The sequence below is a fragment of the Amphibalanus amphitrite genome, unplaced genomic scaffold (genome assembly GCF_019059575.1).
Source record: "Amphibalanus amphitrite isolate SeventyFive unplaced genomic scaffold, NRLGWU_Aamphi_draft 001574F_arrow, whole genome shotgun sequence".
Classification (NCBI taxonomy): Eukaryota; Metazoa; Arthropoda; class Thecostraca; order Balanomorpha; family Balanidae; genus Amphibalanus; species Amphibalanus amphitrite.
In genome coordinates, this window is record NW_024883067.1 from 68,784 (window position 1) to 89,109 (window position 20,326).

At 45.3% G+C, this 20,326-nt stretch overlaps 1 protein-coding gene and 1 non-coding gene across 2 annotated transcripts in view; one reads left to right on the top strand and one right to left on the bottom strand.

The window, feature by feature from the left end:
* Positions 1 to 20,326, top strand: part of LOC122373935 — a 63,769-nt gene that overhangs the window by 12,343 nt on the left and 31,100 nt on the right. The window contains exon 2 of the mRNA XM_043352393.1: positions 15,648 to 15,795. Coding sequence (XP_043208328.1) covers positions 15,648 to 15,795 — 148 coding nt within the window. The remainder of the gene's footprint in view (positions 1 to 15,647; positions 15,796 to 20,326) is intronic.
* Positions 18,700 to 18,771, bottom strand: Trnae-cuc. Its single transcript has one exon. It is a non-coding gene; the product is annotated as a tRNA-Glu (tRNA).

The window sequence follows — 20,326 nt, forward strand, 5'->3', positions numbered from 1 at the left end:
GGAGAGAGAGAGAGAGAGAGAGAGAGAGAGAGAGAGAGAGAGAGAGAGAGAGAGAGAGAGAGAGAGAGAGAGAGAGAATGAGGGAGAAGGAGAGAGAGGAAGTGAGGAGATTGAGAGATATGTTGTTCGATTCCAGGAATGATGGTCTGGAGAGTTGAAGGTAACTTGGATGAAAATTGTATTATTGACATCCCGTTCCGTTCTCTGAAAAATTATTTTCCAACTTCACCGTCCGGCACACGTGGGAGTGTCCACGGCGCTACTGAAATGAACCGCTGAAACTTTGATGCGTAAGACACTGGGTGAACTCTGACCTGCGTGAGTTATTGTTTCACGAGAGCCGCCGTTCCGTCGTCGTTTCCTTGTCTGTTTTCGTTACAGATCTGAGGTGTTTCCACTGGGAACAGAGAAACAGCCTGGAGAAGTCGAAACCTAGCACCAGCGCTTAGTTGGGCGGCTAAGGAGCCCAAACACCTCACAATAGCCTTTCACTTTCAACACACACTGACACTTGTGTTGATGGGGCGGTCTGCTGCCTTTGATGCCAAGGTCTGGACGTGTTTGGATGGTTGGGTGTGGTAAAATCAAATACGGAGCGATACCACTTGTGCTAGCGGCGACTGGTGCATTTGAGTCTCTATTCACGATTGCGGGCGCGTGTGAGAAGTGCTTTAGACCATTCGAGATATCCATTTGGTGTGAAGCGTAATGATGATGCGTGATATATTTAACCCTCGCATGTGTAGGGGGGGGGGGGTCGGATGGACCCCCCCATGGTTTTTCGCGAATAACTCGCGTAAAAAGCGGCCGATCGCGACGAAACTTTCAGTACCCTCACATTGATCAATTTTACACCTACCCTGAAAATTTCATGACCCTGACACAAATGACCTTTGACCTGTGACCTCTTTTCCGAGACCATGTTTGGCCGGAATCGCGATTCTGCGTATGTCGGCTCGCATTAGCCGCGCGTTTGCAAGCTTTTCGTGGTTTCAAACGTTCAAACATGTGATTTGATGTTGCTTCCATGCATTAGGGTGGACGTCAAGGTCACCTGAAGGTCAGGTCAGGTCATTGACCTTTGGTGACCTCGGGTGACCTCGGTTCACTTTTTCTAGCTGTACATGTTTCTAGGCTAGTTTTTGGAGCTGAATTCGAATTTAGCAACCATTTGAACATTTACGAAGTAGTTTTGGTGCCTTCGTAACATGTTACGAAGCTGTCAGAGGCGGTTGACACGTACTACGAATACCCGTCACGACGCCTCCTGGTTGACCTGACCTGACCTGACCCGACCTGGTCTAAATGCTTAAAGACATCATCTGTGATCAAAACTAACACGATATTCGTGATCAGCACCCCGAAAAACCCATTAGCAGCCACACTTTACGACTTTCTAACAGGTCCCGATTTTCCCGACTTTGGGTCATTGACCTGACCTGGAAGGTCAACCAATGACCTAGGACCTTAAAATTGGGTATCAACGGCTTCCGCTCGTCACGGGCAACACGCTCGTTTTTTCCGCGAAGCTCTAGCTAGATCAGGGGCCAAACGGCAAGGGGGGTCCAACCGACCCCCCCCCCCCCCCCTACACATTAGAAGCTGGCAAACGCCGCACACATGCGAGGGTTAAAAACATCCCCGGATAGTTGCGTGCGTTTTCAAAACATCCTAAATATAGTAGGGCTTTGGTAGGCTTCAACGGTCTCCAGCTCATTTGACGTAACTCTCGACCGAATGAGTGGCACTTTTGGGCAACTCATCATTATTTCACCTGCGTGACTCCTGCTCGACCTTTTGAGCGTTTTCTCCCACGGGCTCTAGTGAGCCGTTGCAAAGCGTGATTTGCGTGGGAATCACGATGGGAACTACGCTGGGAAGTCAAGGGAGGTTCATGCTTTGGTATGACTGACACAGTGCGTTACTCAGGAGTGACGTGAGGTTTAGTGACGTCATGATGTTATGTTGTGATGTTATGTGAATGATAGTATGTACACTGGGGTGTTGGATCTGATATCAGTATCTAAATGGATGCGACACGATGGCATGTGATGCGACCAGCTTTCCAACGATGATGTGTTTATTACCTCGCATGCTACACAAGTGCGTTATTTCGACAGCTCCCTACTGAGTTATCAAGGACATTTTCCCTCCCCCAGATGCTACAGTTCCAAGCTTGCAACAATTGCTAATTGTAATGATCGTAGTACTCATGTCATCATCAAGTAACAAAAGCAATACACAATAAATGTCGAGCAGTGAACAGTGTGCGCACCCTGCTCCTTTGAGAAAGCGTGAATCCCCATTATTATTGGACTGGGTGAGCTGTGATAACTGGCAAACGCTTATAAGCGTTATTTTCCCTATAATGGGGTAGGGAACGAGTATGCACATTACTCCTATGACAGCGTATGAAATAACTACCTAAATTTGACAGCTTTTCTCCTCGCTACCACTCTAAGCTGGACTCACTACCGCTTTTACAGAAGGGCTGTGACAGCGCAGCCTTCTGCTCCACTAAGCTCAACCGAAGCTCCGCGGGATCCACTGAATATAAACCCTTCACGGCGAACAATTAACGCCCCAATCAATATTCATTATTTGCCGAATCTGTCGCTAGAATGAATTTCAAAGACGAGTAAACTATGTAAATGAGGTCCGGCTGAAATCGGCAAAACTTCATCCGCTAAAGTGGCCCGCTTTGAATTTCTCGAGAGAAATGAGCCTAATTTGATAACTGTGGCCAGAGGGTGCTTTTGAAAAGAAGTAAGAGATCTTACCGAATTCCTTTGGGTATCTTTATTACGTCAGGGACAGGCTGGTGGCTTAAAACGATGGATGTCATATTCAATGCTTTATGTAGATGTCTATGCGCTTTGATTCGTGCTACCTAATGATTGAGAGGAACTGTGGGGACTCATCATGGAGATCATTTTCCTATAGCAAATGGTTTCAAACGCTACTGAAATATTGATGCACACTGAAAAAAATCGGGGAACCCCATTTCTTACAATCTGACACCACATACTCCAAAATACTCCTAAATTAGGCTCCGTTTTCATGATTTTAGGATGTCATGGGTGTTGTGACACCCGACACGGGAGCCCCATTACCTTTTGACGCCGCAAAAATGTACATGACCCCCTTGGGAGAGGTTCGGCTAGCGAACTCCCCAAAAATTGCAGGCCAAAAAATTGGAGTGTCGCTGAGACACCCCCGTTGAAACCCCTCTGGGGTGTCATTATCCTGGAGTGACACCCCGTGTTTTCTGCTTCAAATCCTACCGATAGATGGCGCAAACTAAAGTTGGTAAAATCGGGACCTGTTTTTCACGAATGGCTGGTGCATGTTTGGAGCTAAGGCAAAAGCGTGCATAGCGTAGAGTGGCCAACTATATCATGATGATATCTAGACTGATTACCGTGTCATACGTTGGTCGTGCACACTACAGGGCGCCGCAAGGCCGCGAACGGAAAGAGTAACTCCTCACCCGATTATAAATATACTCTGAGATTCTCGTTCCGAAGGAGACCCCGTAGCCGGGTGCAGTGAGTGCCTTGGGGCTGGGTGGCCTGTCCTCTGGACGGGCTCAGCCCCGGCGACTCACTAGGGTGCCTGCGCAGACTAATGACTCCCCCTAATTCCTATCATCCTTCCGGCTCTGCAATGGTCTTGTCGACCGAAAGGGCCTAACCCAACAAAACAAAACAAACAAATTCCGAAGGACATTTAATCCTCGCCGGGAGTTTTTCGGAAGTATAGGGGAGTGAAATTTCCCTGAGGGATTCCCTGCTGAAGGCGCGCGGTTCCCCGCGTGGGGGTCAGGAACAATATGGGGAGTTATATCAGAAAAATAGGGGAGTTGAGCTGCTATATTTTACACCCTAATTTGGGAGTTTGACACCCTGTCGGGTGCTTAGGGACCAAAAAGGGGTGCTCGGCTGATATTTGAGGGGTGTCACCTGCAGTCTAACGGAACCCCATGTGGGCCGGCGCTGACCCCCCTTTAGCGGCTGCGACTCCCCACTATGCGTCGAAACCCTCCTGGGGTGTACGCCAAACACCCCATTTATAATAGCTCAGCGACTCCCCTCAAAACACCCCACTCGGGTGTTATTTTTGACATGACCGTCAATACCCCGTACAGGGTGTCATTTTTTCTTTCAGTGCACATGGTCATGTGACCGCCTGAAAGGCCAGTTTACTTTTCCCATGGCTAACCGGCTCTGCATCTTAGCAGCAATTCCAGAGCCGCTGCTGACCCGTTCGTCAATTGTTGACGATTTCTCGGTCCGGAAAATAAAGCCATTAATCTAGCTCAGCACACACATATATCTCTTGTCCTGGATTTATCATTGAGATTAGATCACGCTGTTGAAAGAGATTCATGAAGCAATCGGAAATACGAAACAACTTCCATTCAGCATAAGATTCATATCCGTAGCCGAACTTCACAAAATGCTTACTTTTCTTTTATTCATGTTCCGATAATCAAAATCATCATTAAATTTAATATTCAGGAAACCATTAGCAGCCTTACATATATCTATTAGCAAACTCACTGTTGTGTGAGAAGCTTTACAGGTTTATTTAGCACTGCCGACCGCCTAGCATTATAAAATACCGACACATATTTATCAACTCGATTATCACCATTCACCTTTTACACGGACCCCTGTTAGGCCCATGAATGTATCATAGCTTACGCTGCTAATCTCACTACTAATGTGTCGCCGTTATGGTTTTGGCCGACCTCAGGACATCCCTCAATTCATCTTGCCACAGCTGAGCGAGGTGCATTAATAATCACCGCACGCAGAACAATTAGGTAATGGCGCCACGCGTTTTGTTGCCATGGAAGCGGCACGTCGAGCCAGAGTGGCTGTTGAATGCAGTTTGATGTCGGAAATTTGTTGAATTATTTGGGCCGGCTTTTGCGAGTCTTACGCAAAAAGCAGGTAAATGTGAAGGCCTGGCTACACTATTCGTTTTCTGCGTGCGTTTTTTGCGGGTTTGCGGGTTTTGCGTAATATCGTTCTAGAAAAACGAACGATAGGTATTACGTTTTTGTGAGTTTTTTTTATATTCAACTCTAGTTAATTAAGAGCTAAATTGACTTTTGCGCATACATTTTATTTATAAGTTATATTATCTTGAACTTTTTCTAGAACGATATTACGCAAGAAACGCAAACCCGCAAAAGACGCACGCAGAAAACGCATAGTGTAGCCAGGCCCTGGCCAGGCCTTGACTGTCCCACGGGATGTACTCACTACTCAGCCGTCGCGGCGCACCATCCCAGCACCAGCCTTTGCTCGGCTAAACCCAGTGTCTTCCCCTCATCTTCTTTTCCCATGCCACTAAAATAATCTAAATAAGGATAAATCTAGAACTGAGCTTGTCCTGGTGGCAAGAAATTATACTTCAGGGATAGTGCATTTCTATAATTATTTCTTAGGCTTAAAACAGGTAGTTTGTCACGTCTGTGTTAAGGTTTAACTCAAGCAAAGTATTTTCGATGCATTGAAAGTTGAAACATGCATTTATGACTTAGGTACACCGTTTCGTCCGTATTATTATTTCAATAAGCGAGGTTTTAAGATTAAAACTGTCACCCGTATACTCTCTGAGCAAATAGAAAACCAGGCCAGAGCACCGTCTCAAGGGACGACCCATGGAGACATTGCATCGACTAGGGTTCTCCATACTCTACCTCGGGCCGGTGCCCTGCTCCTGTCCTCTTCCTTGTAACGCCCGGCTCCGACGACATTTCACCATAAATGGAATAGCCGGGGGCGATTGGACGCTCTTGGCGGCTGCTGCGCTGGGTAGATACTGGGAGACGGAGAGAGAGAGAGAGAGAGAGAGAGAGAGAGAGAGAGAGAGAGAGAGAGAGAGAGAGGAGAGAGGGAGGGAGGGAGAGTATATTTATTGCAACATGAGCTATTTTTATGGGTTATAGAATGTGGCGGACCGTGTCCGACTTTCAGAGGCACGCCTTTTAATTTTGGTATTCAAAGTTCTCTTCTTATCCCACCATAGTCCAATCAGACGGAAGGAGTCAGGATTTGCGCAACAGACTCTCTTTTTAGCATACTGTGCCGATCCCTCCGTTCAGCTATTGGAGCCAACATAATAAAAATGAAATGTTTGTGTACCTTTACGTAGGCATTTCAATTTCATGCTATTTCAAAGTTATGCCACATTTCAGAAAAAATCAAACCTGACTTCAAAGCCATAAAATTGGCTTACCAAACTGAAACGTCATCTGCTTTTTTCAAACGTTGTGAGTTGTGACCGTTGTTACAAGAAAGACGTAAGCAATTGAATCGCTGAACATTAAGCAGTTGCAATTGTCCCATTGGTTGCAAGCATCCCAGAAACTGGAGACGCAGTCTCCGATCCTCAACAATCCTTAGACTCTGAGCACGGGGGTTCCCCGCCTTTTAACCGCTGATAGCTTATAAACCGGTGACGACCCAACACTCTGTTTTGTTGACATCGGAGTGAAGTTGCGATGACAGCGCAGACCCTAGCGGGCTAGTTCCGTTCCAGATTTAGACTCTCGGGGATAGTAGTTGTCAGAAGCAGATGTCTGTTGCTCGGCGCGGAACAGTGGGGGGGGGGGGAGGGCGTGACCTTGATGGGATCAGGCAGTAGAGAGGGGGTGACGACGAGAGATGATGAGTGGGTGGGAGTAGAGTCGGTTAGCTTGACGAGATGACCCGAAATGGGCAGCTGCAAATTATCGATAGACCTTCCGTCTCGTCTAGAACGTATTGATCTTCTTAACTACTGATTATTTAACACATGAATAAGCAAATGAAAAAAAAATAATGCGTATAAATGTTTCTGATATAGCTACGTAATTCAACATTTTAAGCTTTAAAGGTAAATCAAGGGCCAGGGAGAGCTGGTAAGGTTAATCGCAAAGGTAATTGTGCGTTATCATGACATACCCAATCTTTAAATTTACCCGATCCAACATTTGGTCTGCCACGTAAATAATGAGTGATGACTACTATTGACTAGGTATGATTTCGATATGAATCCCATGTCCTTCGCCCTCCTCCCTTCCCCATGAGTCACCAATCACTTCATCGCAGGTGAAGGGGAAGGGGAGAAAGGAAGGGACTGGGGAGGTAAGAGAAGGATGGCCCCCTGGACCCAACACGTGTCAGCTGACGGCTGACCTTGGCCAGCTGATTGCGGACATACCAGCCCATCAAACCCCGTGACCCAATCTCATGCCTTCCGTCTAGACACACTCGCTCCGTCTGGCTGATCAGCTGATAGGATCAGCTGATTAGGGGGTGACCGTCTGACTATAGCTATTAACCAGCTGTTTAGTTGGGAAGGTAAACGGTTTGTTAACAATCCGGATATTGTAAGAGGATGCGGGTTGCGGATGTTTATGAACAACTTTACGACGCTGCGAAGTGTTCCAGTCAGCTTATATCTAAGTAAAATGCTGATGGGAATCGGGAGTAGGGACAAGCGGATAGCATATTGCTATTGTATGTACAATGTTTCTCTGTAATTTATATCAACCAACGGAGACAGAACAACTGGAACGACACCATGTTTTTATGCACTCCAGTGCAGCTACATGGATAAACCTAGCCTGCTTTGGAAAGATTGATCTATAAACAGCGCTGATGCTTATTAAGGCATCGTCTTATCCCTATTCCTGGCGGGCTCCGCCGGGACAAGAAACTGGCGGGGGGGGGCCGATTCGGCCCCCCCCCTGAGATCTCGAGAACGAAGCAAGATAGCGACAAGCGGTAAACGGCATCGGATACGCATGGACAAGGTCTACAATTTTTACAAAGGTCATTTTCAGGTCAGGTCAAAGATGACGTCACAGGGGTCGAAAAAGTCAAAATGGCGGCGCTAGATATGGAGAGAGTTTTTCTCGAATAACTTTCGAATTAGTCAAGATAGGAACAAACTAAGGGCATCATCGTGATCCTCTCGTCAATCCGCATCGAATGACATATATGTTGACCTCGAAAGGTCAAGGTCAAAGGTTGACCTCAGGTCACGTGACCTCGAGGTCATCATGTATATCATTCGATGCGTCTTGACGAGCTGAACACAATGAGACCATCCACGCGTCTGTATCTTGTTCCTGTACGGAGTTATTGGCCAAAAACCTTTGGTGACCTTTGATGACGTCACATGACCTCACAGCTGCCCAACAGCAAAACAGACCTCAAGGTAGTGAAGGTTGATCGTATATGAAGTCATGTATGGTATATGGGGCCATTCCGACCCGTTTTAGTGGTAAAAACAGGGAGTTGATTTTTCCCCCATTGACTTATAATGGGGAGGTCGCGAAACTGACCTGACCTTAGGTCACCGATATCAAAATTCCGAGATATACAAATTGCACATACTGGTACCCTAACTAAAGCCTGAAGAGAAGAAATTGATCGGTCAAAAACTCTAGCTCTGGCGTGATTGCAAACTTTTCTGAGGTAGGGTCACCAAACCGCCTCTGGTGACCTGACCTGAGGTCAGATCAACTCAAAATTTTCAGACATGTTGCGTAGAAGCCTTATAGGAAAAGTCAGAAAATTTGAGCTTCCTAGCTCAACGCGTTTGGGAGAAATAACCAAAAAACCTCAGGGGGGGGGGGGGCTCCTGAGGCCCCCCCCGCCAGGAATAGGGTTATGTTCCTCCAGCGGAAAATGTTCCAATTATGTCTGACAAATACCGCCCACCCGCGTTCTGTACCATAATTACCAGTATTTATTCTTTGAAGTTGCCCGGATATGTTGCCGCCGTCTGTTACGCTTACCCAGACAGTACACATATTGCTCGGGGCATGTGCACTTTGTGATAATGACGGTTTTGTGCGGAGATTCGCTCGGCTCGATGCCTGGTGTTAGGAGTTCGGCGGTGATCATAAACCATTTCTAACAAGTGAATGGAATGCTACTGATCCTGTGCTATGTTTTGTTGGTGCAGATGTGTTATATTCTGCTCCACGATTACCTTTTCTTCTTTCAACTTCTATAGATTCAAAAATTTCAATTTAATGATATGATATTATATAATTACGGAATCTGAAGCATTACAGATTGAGTTGTTTTTTTTTTTTACAGCGACCCAGTACCTATAACAACCATTTTGGCACACCTACCTTAATAGGTATTCTTATTTGATTTCTATTCTTAGCATCAATACTTGAGCATGCCACTCGCTGATCAATTTCCTCGCCATCACCGAAGCGAGAGCGAATTGTGACGGCACTTTGTAACGCCTCTCATCGCCGGAAAATTGGACACCAAAAGACAGCCGTCATCAGTCATGAGCAATCGAAAATGGTGCGAGGATGGCGCCCAGTTAATTCGGCGGCTCCAGCCTTTTGGCGCCAAACGACAGCGCGAGCTGGCGCCGAAATGGCGCCAATTTGTCAAAAAAGGCGGTGACGTATCGGCAACGATACCGTGCGATCGTGACCAAAGGGATAACAAAACAACAACAACAACAACAACCATTTATTTAGAGACAAAGTTGTCGACAGTGGTGTTATGGGGAGATGGCACAAAGGCCCACAGCCTATCACTAGGCACCATCCCCCACCCGGTTTGGTCATGTTAGCTTAGTCCTGGCCATTATATCGAGCAGCGACTGAAAGTAATACCGAGCTCCAACCAAGAAAAATCAAACAAGTAAACAAGAAATGAAATGAATGCATTAGAACCGTTCAGTACATTTATGAATTATTAGAACCGTTTCGTGTCCAATAGGTATTTTTGGAAAAGGAACGCTACCCTCCGGGAGCAGTTCAATGTGTTAGTGTTAGTGCCGTATATGAGTGTATCGTGTTGTTCAGTAGATGTGAGGTGATTGAAGTTCCTACCAAGTACAGTTGATATGCTTTGGAAAAGGTTTTGTCTGATTGTCGTGTATAGTGGGCAGTGTATTGTGAAGTGCATAGTAGTTTCTGTTTTGTGACCGCACCGGCAGTGTGGATGAGGATGTTTTTGTATTTTAAATAAGTGTGCGTTTAGCCCCGAGTTCCCTAATCTGAGTTGTGTGTGTAATGTGTTCCCACGTTTACTGCCCATTGTATTAAATTGTGGTGGCCTCTTTGCCCCAAGTGCTTCTGCGAGCTCTCTCTTGAATGTGTGTTGGGTTTCCTGAGACCTTATGTGTGCTGGTAGCTTGTTCCATTTCCTAGCGGTGTTGGGTAAGAATGACTTTTGAAACTGTGTGGTTTTGTTTTGAGGTAAGGTAAGTGAGGTCGAGTTTCTTAATGTTCTGGTGGTGTCAGCGTGTCGGTGATTGGGAAGTTCTGTTTTTATGTACTCTGGGACAGAGATACATTTGTAGAGGTGCCAAAGTAGCGTCAATCGGTGAATTTCTCGTCTCGTTGTTAGTCGGTCCCAGCCAAGTTCTAGTCTAAGTTTGTCGTTGGAAGTGCTAAAGTATGCTCCTGTAATAAGCCTTGCGGCACGGTTTTGTAATGTCTCAAGTCTTCGTTCGTCATAAGCCGTCAGATGTCCGTCAAAAATGGCGTCACAATAGTCGAAGTGTGGTCGTACATACGTCAAGTATATCTTCTCTATAACAGGGCGTGGCAAAAAGGGGGCAATTGCATAGAGTGGGCTTAGTGCTGTGTTTACTTTTCGTATTATTTCATTAACGTGTTTGTGGAATCTAAGGTCACTTGAAAAAGTCAGTCCCAAATGTTTGTGTGAGTCAGTCATTGGTATTGTCTGTCCAGCAAAAGTCAGGGTTGACAAGGGACGGGAAGGGTTGTTGCTGAAGGTTTGACAGACAGTTTTTGCAGGGCTGAATGTGATGGCCCACTGTCTTCCATACTCTTCAATAAGGTTGAGGTCGCGTTGCATGGAATTTTGCACATTGAGTTTGTTGTGTGAGGTATATGGTGAAAAAAGTGAAATATCGTCAGCGTAAAGCAAAGCGGTATTTTCTGTTTTGTCGGCTAGTCCGTTAAGGTATAGGATTGCTAGTAAAGGTCCAAGAATTGAGCCTTGTGGACATCCGGTATTTATTGTCTGTAGGGTCGATGCTGAATTTTCTATTTTTACCATATGTTGTCTGTCAGTAAGATATGATTTGAGCCAGGCGTGCACTTTGTCAGTAATGTGGAAGTCCGTTTTGCATTTATAAAGAAGTCCAGCGTGCCATATTTTGTCAAAATATTTACTGATGTCAAGGTATACTGTCATTAAGTGTTGTCCCTGGTCAAGTGATTTGTACATGTTGTGTGTAATGTGGGCTAGTTGGAGTTGAGTGCTGTGGTGAGGTCGGTATCCACTCTGCTTGTCAGAGAGAAGTCGATTGGTCGTAATATGTTCATATATCCTGTTGAAAATGATTCGTTCCATTATTTTTGATAGGGATGAAAGGAGGCTGATGGGGCGATAGTTGATCGGATTTGATGCAGAACCTTTGTTTTTGAAGATGGGAGTGATATTTGCAATTTTCCATGAGCGGGGAAATGTTGCAGTTTCTAGAGATTTGTTTAGCAACTTTGTGAGAGGTTCGTATATTAAGATAGCAGACAGCTTTAGTATTCTGGCAGGCAGTTTGTCAGGACCAGTGGATTTATGCATATCTAATGTATTGAGGAGTTTAAGGACTTCTTCTTTTTCCACAATAATATTACTTAACGTTGGTACCAATGTTGGATTTGTGTTCGGTTCTGGGCCTGGTAACATTGGGGTGTTGTCAAGTTGTGTTTGAGAGGCAAAGAAGTTATTCAAAAGGTCAGCTTTTTGTTGCTCGTCAGTTACTGTGTTTCCGTCAGTATTGTCCAGAGGTGGAATCCTTGCTCTGTGTCTGTTTCCTGTCAGAGTCTTCAATGTCTTGTGGTACTTAAATGGATTGTGCTTCAGGTTCAATAGTTTGTCGGCTGTTGTTTGGATGTAAAGTTTCCGTTGTTGTTTGTTTATAAAGGTTACATAATTCCTCTGCTGTCTCCATAGGTCCCAGTCCAAGGTTGTCTGTCGTTTTTGTGCAAGTCTAAAAAGTCTGTCCCTTTTCCTCATGCTATTTTTTAAATGGTTGGTCATCCATGGTTTATCTTTGCTGCTGATAATGCTCGTAGACATTCTGAAATGATTGAGAGGATGCACCTTTTTTCGAAAAGAAAAAAAAGCACCTAACTACAAGGGAGGGAGGATTTATTGAAAGAAAAATTCATTGGTTGTTCGACGTCCTTTTAGGAACTGTAACTAAGCGAGGTTCAGCTAACACCGGTCGAATGGGACCACCTCATAACCTAAAAATACCAAACCTTCACGGACCGGACGCCAGATATACGACAGCCAGGTGAATGGACACCGGAGCCGTTAATGAAACCGTAGTTTTTGGTCTCGTTCATCAGAGGACTGTGACAGGTAATATGTGGAATGATGTCAGTGGTGGGAATGGACAGGTGGCAGGGGGGAGCAGGGGCAGGGAGAGCTATAGGGACAGAACATTAGCGAGAGACAATGCGAGCTGGACTAATGGGACATTATGTGCCCGCTTGATTTATTTTTGCGTTATATTCGCATTATGTATTGCGGTATCCGTTGAATTGTTTTTTCCTCGCGTTCCCATACCCGATACTCAACATGCTCTTTAGTTAGGTATTCTGAACGTTTACTGTGTAATTAGTTTTTTTTCGTTGTTTTCTCTGGTAAAAAGTTTTCGGACCTGACCGTCACCATTCATCATTTGACAGAATACAGTAAAGAAAGAAGCCATTTCCTCCCTGAAATTCATTTGTGAAACACATTGAACAGACTCACAATGTATTGCACACTGCACAGCATGCAACAAAAAGCTGTGATGGCTATTTTCGCTTGCAATGAATCTAATAAAAAAATCTGCAACCTAATAACATAACGGTCGTAAACTACTCAGCATCACCCCAACAGATGTGCAAGGGTAACCAGGGGCGCATTGGGGACGAAGAGGGAGTGGGGTGGGAGGTGGGGCTGGCAAAAGCCCGATAGGACGTGTGCCCATGCTAACTGTTTGTTCACAAGGCATAACGCCCGAGATCGTAGCTCAACACTGGTGCATTTATTAATGTCGTTAACGTAATTTCTCGGCCATATTTGCGTCATTGCCCTTTCAGTAATTGGTGTGTGTGTGTCGGGCTGTAGTAATTATAATATGGTATCAGGGGGTATAGCTTAATGAACTTGCCACATCTGCACTGCAATGCATGCTCACTAGCGTGTGAGCGTCATAATCATTGCTTAGCTGGGAATTGGGATAACACATTCATACCTATTTAATATGTGGACTGTTTTTGTTCTATTTAAAGGGACTATCCCACCTTTAACATGGGGTTTGAGTTGAGATAGCCAAGTTTGCGGCGAGGTTCAGAAACCACTATCTATCTAGGTTGCAACCCCCGCGGCCTCTTGGTGTTGAAGAAATTCGTTCCCTTTATTTGAAAATGGGCCTTGTACAAGGCCCTATCTTCAACATGGAGCGACCGTTAGTGTGACGTCACCTCGCTTAGTCATTCTGATTTAAATGGGTTTGTTCGTTGAAAAATCGCTTAAAACTTGGTCTGAACTTTGTTGTGGTGCCTACAGAGTAAAAAGAATCAGCTTTATGACAGTAATGTGGCCTGGGGAAGGAGGTAATTTTGGGCTGTGACGTCACATATTTGAAAGTTTGTGTGTGGAATATGGGAAGCCTAAGATGTTTAATGAAAAATAAATGCCAGAACCGTGTTCCTGGTCATCCAATCTATTAAGTCGGGCACAATTTAACTGGTTTTAACAACATTTTAGAAGGTGGGATAGTCCCTTTAATTAAAGGTTCTTTGCGCGAATTTTAGATTCGAGTGCTAAAGTTGCATCACTTTGGAGGCTCTACAGACTTACAGAGGTTCTCTCATTTCATTTTATGCAATACCTAGTCCTACTTCTTATCTTCTGCCAAGTGCCAAACCACTACCTACTGCTAAATCGACTTGACACTTTTATCCAAAGGAAAATCTCGTAATTATTGATAATTTAGTCTCCGGTCAGAACTGCGCCACAGAAACGCCATACCTACCAAATTACCATGTTTGTCATAAGGCTTTTGGGCTTACATATTTAGTAATTATATGTCTCGATATTAATTAAGGTTGGTATTTGACTTTTTGTGACCTAGGCTGACCTTATTCTTCCTTGAAACTCGATGAACTTAGGTACAAGTTTGGCACGAGGCACAGGCTCGGTACCCGCAGGGTACCGACATCGTACATTTACGAGTTGTTTTACAAAAATGGAGTTAAATATGACTGGTTTGGCCGTCGGAGCCCGCAGTGTGCTGTGTGAACATGTTACCTACGGGCTACGTGGATATTTTTTTTCATCGATTTGACCACTGCACTGACCACTGACCAGTGACATGCGAGTTGTGACGTCCTCGAGATACCTCGATGCGGGGACAGCAAAGCCTGTCCCCGTGACCCGTTATTAAGGACATTCAGTGTTCCGTGTTAAAATCAATTAAAATCAGCTCTTCCCTGCTGCTTGAAGCATCCCGCGAGGGCCCGAGGCGTGACCCCGCGGACCCGTCTCCACCGATCTGCTTTTCGGGTTCGAAGGCAAAGCGGTTAATAACTCTCGAGCCCCGACTTCAATGTCACCACAGACACCACTACATGTCCCCTAACTTTTTACTTTGTCCTTGTGCATGATCCTCTCCCAGTTTCTATCCCCAGAAGTTGGCTCGTCGACCAGCTGCTCCTCTACCGCCCGAGGCTAGCAGTCCCCGCCCCCCGCCCCAGGGTCCCAGTCAGCCCGCTGTCGTCCGTCCGCTGCCAGCCGCGCCCGAGCCCCACGGAAACAGCTGACTTTTGAACGCCGGCCCGCAAAGGGAGACGAATGTGGCGCGTGCGAGCTTTGTTTTGTTTTGTCTTTGTGGTATGTGTTCGTGTTCGTGTTGGTCGTGTCATGTGAAACTGTTGTGTTCTTTGTGGGGGCCGTTGCAAAGGCATTACCCAAATAAACGTCATGTCATGTCATGTGTGCTGTGCTGTGCGGTGATAAAATGTCATTTTCCTAAAATAATAGCTATTAGTGTAGTTTATGGGACTATTTTATAGCTATTGAAGTTTTCTAGAGACTGATGTGTCTTGCAGTGAGGCTGGCAGATTGGAACATGCTCACATTTTCAATGTTAGGAGCTGCTGCGTTTGTAGTTCAGATTCGGTGGGCCTTGCTGATCTCCGAGGAAATTTAGCCCAAGATTCTTCACAAACAATGTCACGAGTAAGAAAATGAGTTTCATTTGCTGTTTATATCGTTTGCAGACTGCAGTGGTGAGGGCTGTGTAAATGTCACTTGGTCCAGCGCTCGTATGTGGGGATCCACCTGCTTCCGCCAATGACCTACAGGGCTTGTATTGATAGGAGAAGCTCCCTGAAGGGCAAGCTGAAACTGTGGCATTTTCAGTGTTTCAAAAGCATGTGGCTTATGAGCTTCTTTTTGCCTTTTCACTTGCTATTGCCTTTTTACTCACAGTTCACAGTTCACAGACAGAAGTCTTTTCAGTTGGGTCTATGCTTGTCCTGTCCTTTGTGTCTGACCTTTTCTCCGCAAACAGCATCCCTCGTGTTGACTGCCTGTGTCTCTCACTAATATTTAACTCTCTCCCCCTCTCCCCAGATGGCAGCGCTTGTGGCCCTGCCCGTTTCACTCGCCGAGCTGCTGGAGGTCCGAGGACGGCAAGGGCTCACTTCCCGCGAGCTGAGGGCGGTCGCTGCTCAGACCTGCAGACACCTGGCCACTCTGCTGGAGTCAGATGGACATGTTGGTAAGAAAAAGGGACCAGGAAATGATATCTGTCGGATTGAAAAGCACAAGTTGGGTGCTGAGATAGTAACTGATCACCTTTTGTGATGGTAGCTACATATGGATAAATTTTATGCATGTGAGGAAACAGATTAGGTTGTATGCTGTTGGCATTGTAGTATTGGTTTTTGTGATATCTGTGCATTTGTGCATTCGAAATGTTAATTGTTAACTACCACCTAATGTCATTTATGCCTAGAAAGGTGGCTAAAGATTTTAGGATAAAACCACACTCGACCATTTTCCTTAGGGAAAAACTGGTCTGATAGCTGTGAGTCCTAATATACTGACAATTCTTGATGAGTCCTTATTCACTGCTCCTAACAATTGTTGTGCGATGGTCCCCAAAGGAGGCTCACTTAGTTCCTGCAGTTCGATAAAGTTTGTCAATGCTGAACAAATGAAGCATAGTATGCCTGATGATATTCTGATGACTGTCTCAGGATCAATGTTGGCAATAATTTGCTGGTCCCAGTCGGGTCCTAACAATTTTGTTCTCTTTTACAAATTTATACTCCGGCACCTGAAATCTCTTAAATTTCCAGCCTGTGTGATGAAAAACTGATATTATTGCACCTAAAACATGCAGTTATATCATTCTGAGAAGTGAGAACACATTCTATCAACTGTCACATTTAGTAGGTCAAGCATATTTTCCTGTTGAGTGTTGAGTGTTGAGTGCATATTTTCCAGCTGGCCGGTTCTCCAGACAGATTTTATTCTCTGGGACCAGGACCAAAATTCACAATTGCAAAATTGCTCAAGATGTGCTCCATTATATATAATCTATCAGCTAAAAACTACATCCCATTGTTTTCCAGAAACTGAAGCCTCATTTTGACATTGTGACTTTGTGAGGACTAAGGGCTCTTCAATCTTCATGAATATTATTCTTTATCTGGCTTCATCAATATCTTGGCCTGGTATGGTTTCTTGGTCTGGAAAGTTCTCATCTCAACTAGTGTCACGCATCTAAAGTTGCTGCACAATGGGTCGATTGATGCACTTTTCTAAAGGATAATAAAGCAGGCTAGAGAAGGAAGAAGTTTATTATTTACAGCTAGCATAATTTCGTATTTGCTTTTCAAGATGATCAAAAGTGCTCTTTGCGCTGTATTAGAAGTAGCAATGAATCCGAATCAGCTAGAATGTGGATGAAAAATCATTTTGTGGCGGAATTATGCATTTGTCAACATCCTGCTGCTATGGTGATATTGGCTGCTTCCAATAGCTGCGGCCGAATTCACGACTTCTGCGATAATTTGCTAGACAAATCAAATAACCTAGTTGAGTCTGACGTATCCAAATAGAAAATCGCCTTGTTTGTTTGTTTGTTTGTTTGTTTGTTTGTTTGTTTGGCATGCGTATTGCGTATATTGACTTCTCACCAACAAATTGCATAGCACGCTTGATATGCGTTTGTTTGTATCATATCACCTTACAGAGTTATCACACCCATCTGACTCCCCCTGTCCAGCACATCCACAATATCTCCAATCTTCATCTCCTATCCTCCGGCCCGCCTAACTCGTATGTCGCGGCCTTGATATGTCGCGTCGCCCGCTTGCCGTCCGTCCTCTCCAGCGTTTTTCGTCGCCCGTGTGCCCGCGGCACGACGTGTGACGTATCGCATGTCTCCTCCGGGCCGGCTGGTCCATTAGAGCTGCACTCCAGGTGTATGGGTAAACACTAAACAGCGGCTCGGGAGATCCCTGCTGTTGACCCGTTAGGTAATGGGAGGTGGCGAGGTGTCTGGGGCTTTGTCGTGGTAAGAGCGAGAAGCATACTTGCTGGGTGATGTCAAGCTAGGTGAGCTGCGTTCAAAAGCACTTGTATGCATGCACTATGCACTATGCAGTATGCATGTCGGACTGTAGGTATGTATGTATGTATGCATCCACATTACAAGCCTTTCACATACAGGGTGACGATTACGGCTTTAGTTGTGTTGGGGTGAAGTAAGTTAGGTAGGTATGCAATTGCAAAGGTGACGTAAGTTAGCGATGGGTTATATCAGATAAGTTGAAGTGAAGCGAGGTTAAGTGTCAAAGCGAATTGCTCTGATAAGGAACTCTGAGATATGAACTGTTATTTTTTAAATAAGCCCCCAAGCCTAGAGGGAAGGGCAAATGACTGTTTGGACTTTGGCATAGCCTTGTACACTTCGCTCTGATGAGGCTAAGGGTTGATGGCAGGTTTCGGAGTTGTAAGTTAAACGTATCGGCAACAGTGATTTGATACACACATGTTGACGCGCCTGAGGGACGGTTCGGTGCCGTGTTTTTTTTCTTCTGATTTCAGCGATTGAAGTGGCGACGTCGCTTTCAGTTGGACAACTTTTAAACCGCCTTTCAGTAGCACGTTTGACAACTTGAATCGGTTTATGAACAAACTTTGTGGAAAGTTTCCGGTTTCTGGAATTCTCCCCAATTTCTCCGTCTACCGATTGCGCCAAAAGCCTTCGGTGGTTCCTATGACAAGAACATAACTCAACGATTCATGGATTTTTGATAGATTCAGTCACGTTAAATTTTGTTGTGAAGTATGAGCTTTTATGCCACACCGTTTGCCTTGCCCTAGAAAGGTAGAAGGTAGTACTTACCAGAAACATTTTCATCCTGGTTAGATATTAGGTTATCTTTGGGTGAACTGAAATGACTTAAACAGGCATTTGAGACGCCCAAAACTAAAAACTCTTGGCCCTTGGTTTGTTTGCTAATTGCTAGGATAAGTTTGTATAAGTTTCGCATGGCAGGAAACAAGTTTTTGTTCTACACTTCTCCCGAGGGCTGTACTTCTGTAGTACTTTCAGATGAGGTTACTCACCAATTGAAGTGCAATGTTTTCCAGGAACAGTCAAAACGTGTTCCCGCACCGGGAATCGAACCCGGGCCTCACGGGTGAGAGCCGTGTATCCTAGCCACTAGACCATGCGGGAGGTTGGAGAAAGCGATTTGTATGTCTGTAAATGATCAGACATGATTGAGTTTTATTCACGATCGATGGCAACACAAGTCAAATTCCTAAAACCAGACGTTTCGGCCACAGGGTGCCTTCGTCAGTGGACACTAGTGATTAATTAAATTAAAAACACATAGTATCAAAAACAATCGGTATAAATCGTTCGAAGTCGACACATCGGGCACAGGTTTCGAAATGCATTCTTTGGTTCAACATTAAAAACCTAAATTGAGAACAGTATTCATCACGCCATTGTTCTTGTCGCGTTCTTTTGATATGCTGAAAATTAAATTATATAATGAATGTACCTACAGGTCACAATGTAAATGTCGGAACGTTTAATTCGCTCGCCTTTTCTCAGAGTCTTTCAAAATTCGCCAATCACCTTTCGTTTAGACACGGATCACCTAACGGATCGGCAACTCTCCCCGATTCCCTTTGTTATCGGTGTACCCGCGGAGCGGGCTGCCATCTAGCGGCGCGGATATCTTCACTAAGGAGGGGAGCCGGCCGCCCGCCGCAACCAGTGTTAAAAGGCACGGGGAAACGGGTGTGAACGCAACACCCGTCCGTCGTTTCCATCCTCAGGATGTTCAGATCAAGTTCAAATCCTTCTCCTCCACGCAGCAAATCTTGATCCGGGCTGGACAGGCAACTTAATCTCATGCGGGCTGCTCCCTTGAAGCGCACCACTGCTCCCATGGGAGCACACCCGTAGCCGGGTGCAGAGAGTGCTTGGGGGGCTGGTCGGCCTGTCCATTCGGACGGGCTCAGCCCCGGTGACTCTCTAGGGTGCCTGTCCATACCAATGTTTCTCCCAATTCCTATAATCCTTCCGGCTCTGCAATGGTCTCAATGGACCGAAAGGGTCTAACCCAACAAAACAAAAACAAACAAAGGTTAAGAACGGATTAAATCACGGAGTCTCTCTAACAGCTGGAATGTTACCATAACATGGAAATGTTACATACTTTATTCCCTAATCAGCTGGAGCATGCATAATGATCCAAATGTTTCTAGTTATGCTTGAGTTATATGAGCAAGAAGCACGTCCTCGCAACTTTAACGTCGTTTTTGGCCGTAGGTACACGAAGACCTTTCCTCATCCGTCTGCCCATAGTAAGAGTTCATCCCCTGTTCCGATCTAGACGGTCACCGGCTACCAGTTGGAGTAGATAACATCGGAGCAAATCCAACGAGCTGGCCATTAACGAGACTATAGGTGGACCTCGGCCCCTGTTTCACGATACGACCCTCCCCGCCGCTACAAGGTATCGACACTTAGCCGGTTTTCATTAAAGGGACCCTCCCACCTTAACATTAGATTTGAGTTGAGATAGCCAAAATGGGGTCCCTGGCTCACAATTACCGGTTTCGGCACTCACAACATCGAGAAATGCCTTAAATCGGAAATATTGAATTTCAAAATTGCATCATTTTGATTCAGAGGGGCTAATGCATAGGAATACCCCTCTGAATGTGTGACGTCATCGCAGATATCTAACGATTTTTAAATGTTTGACTAAAACGTT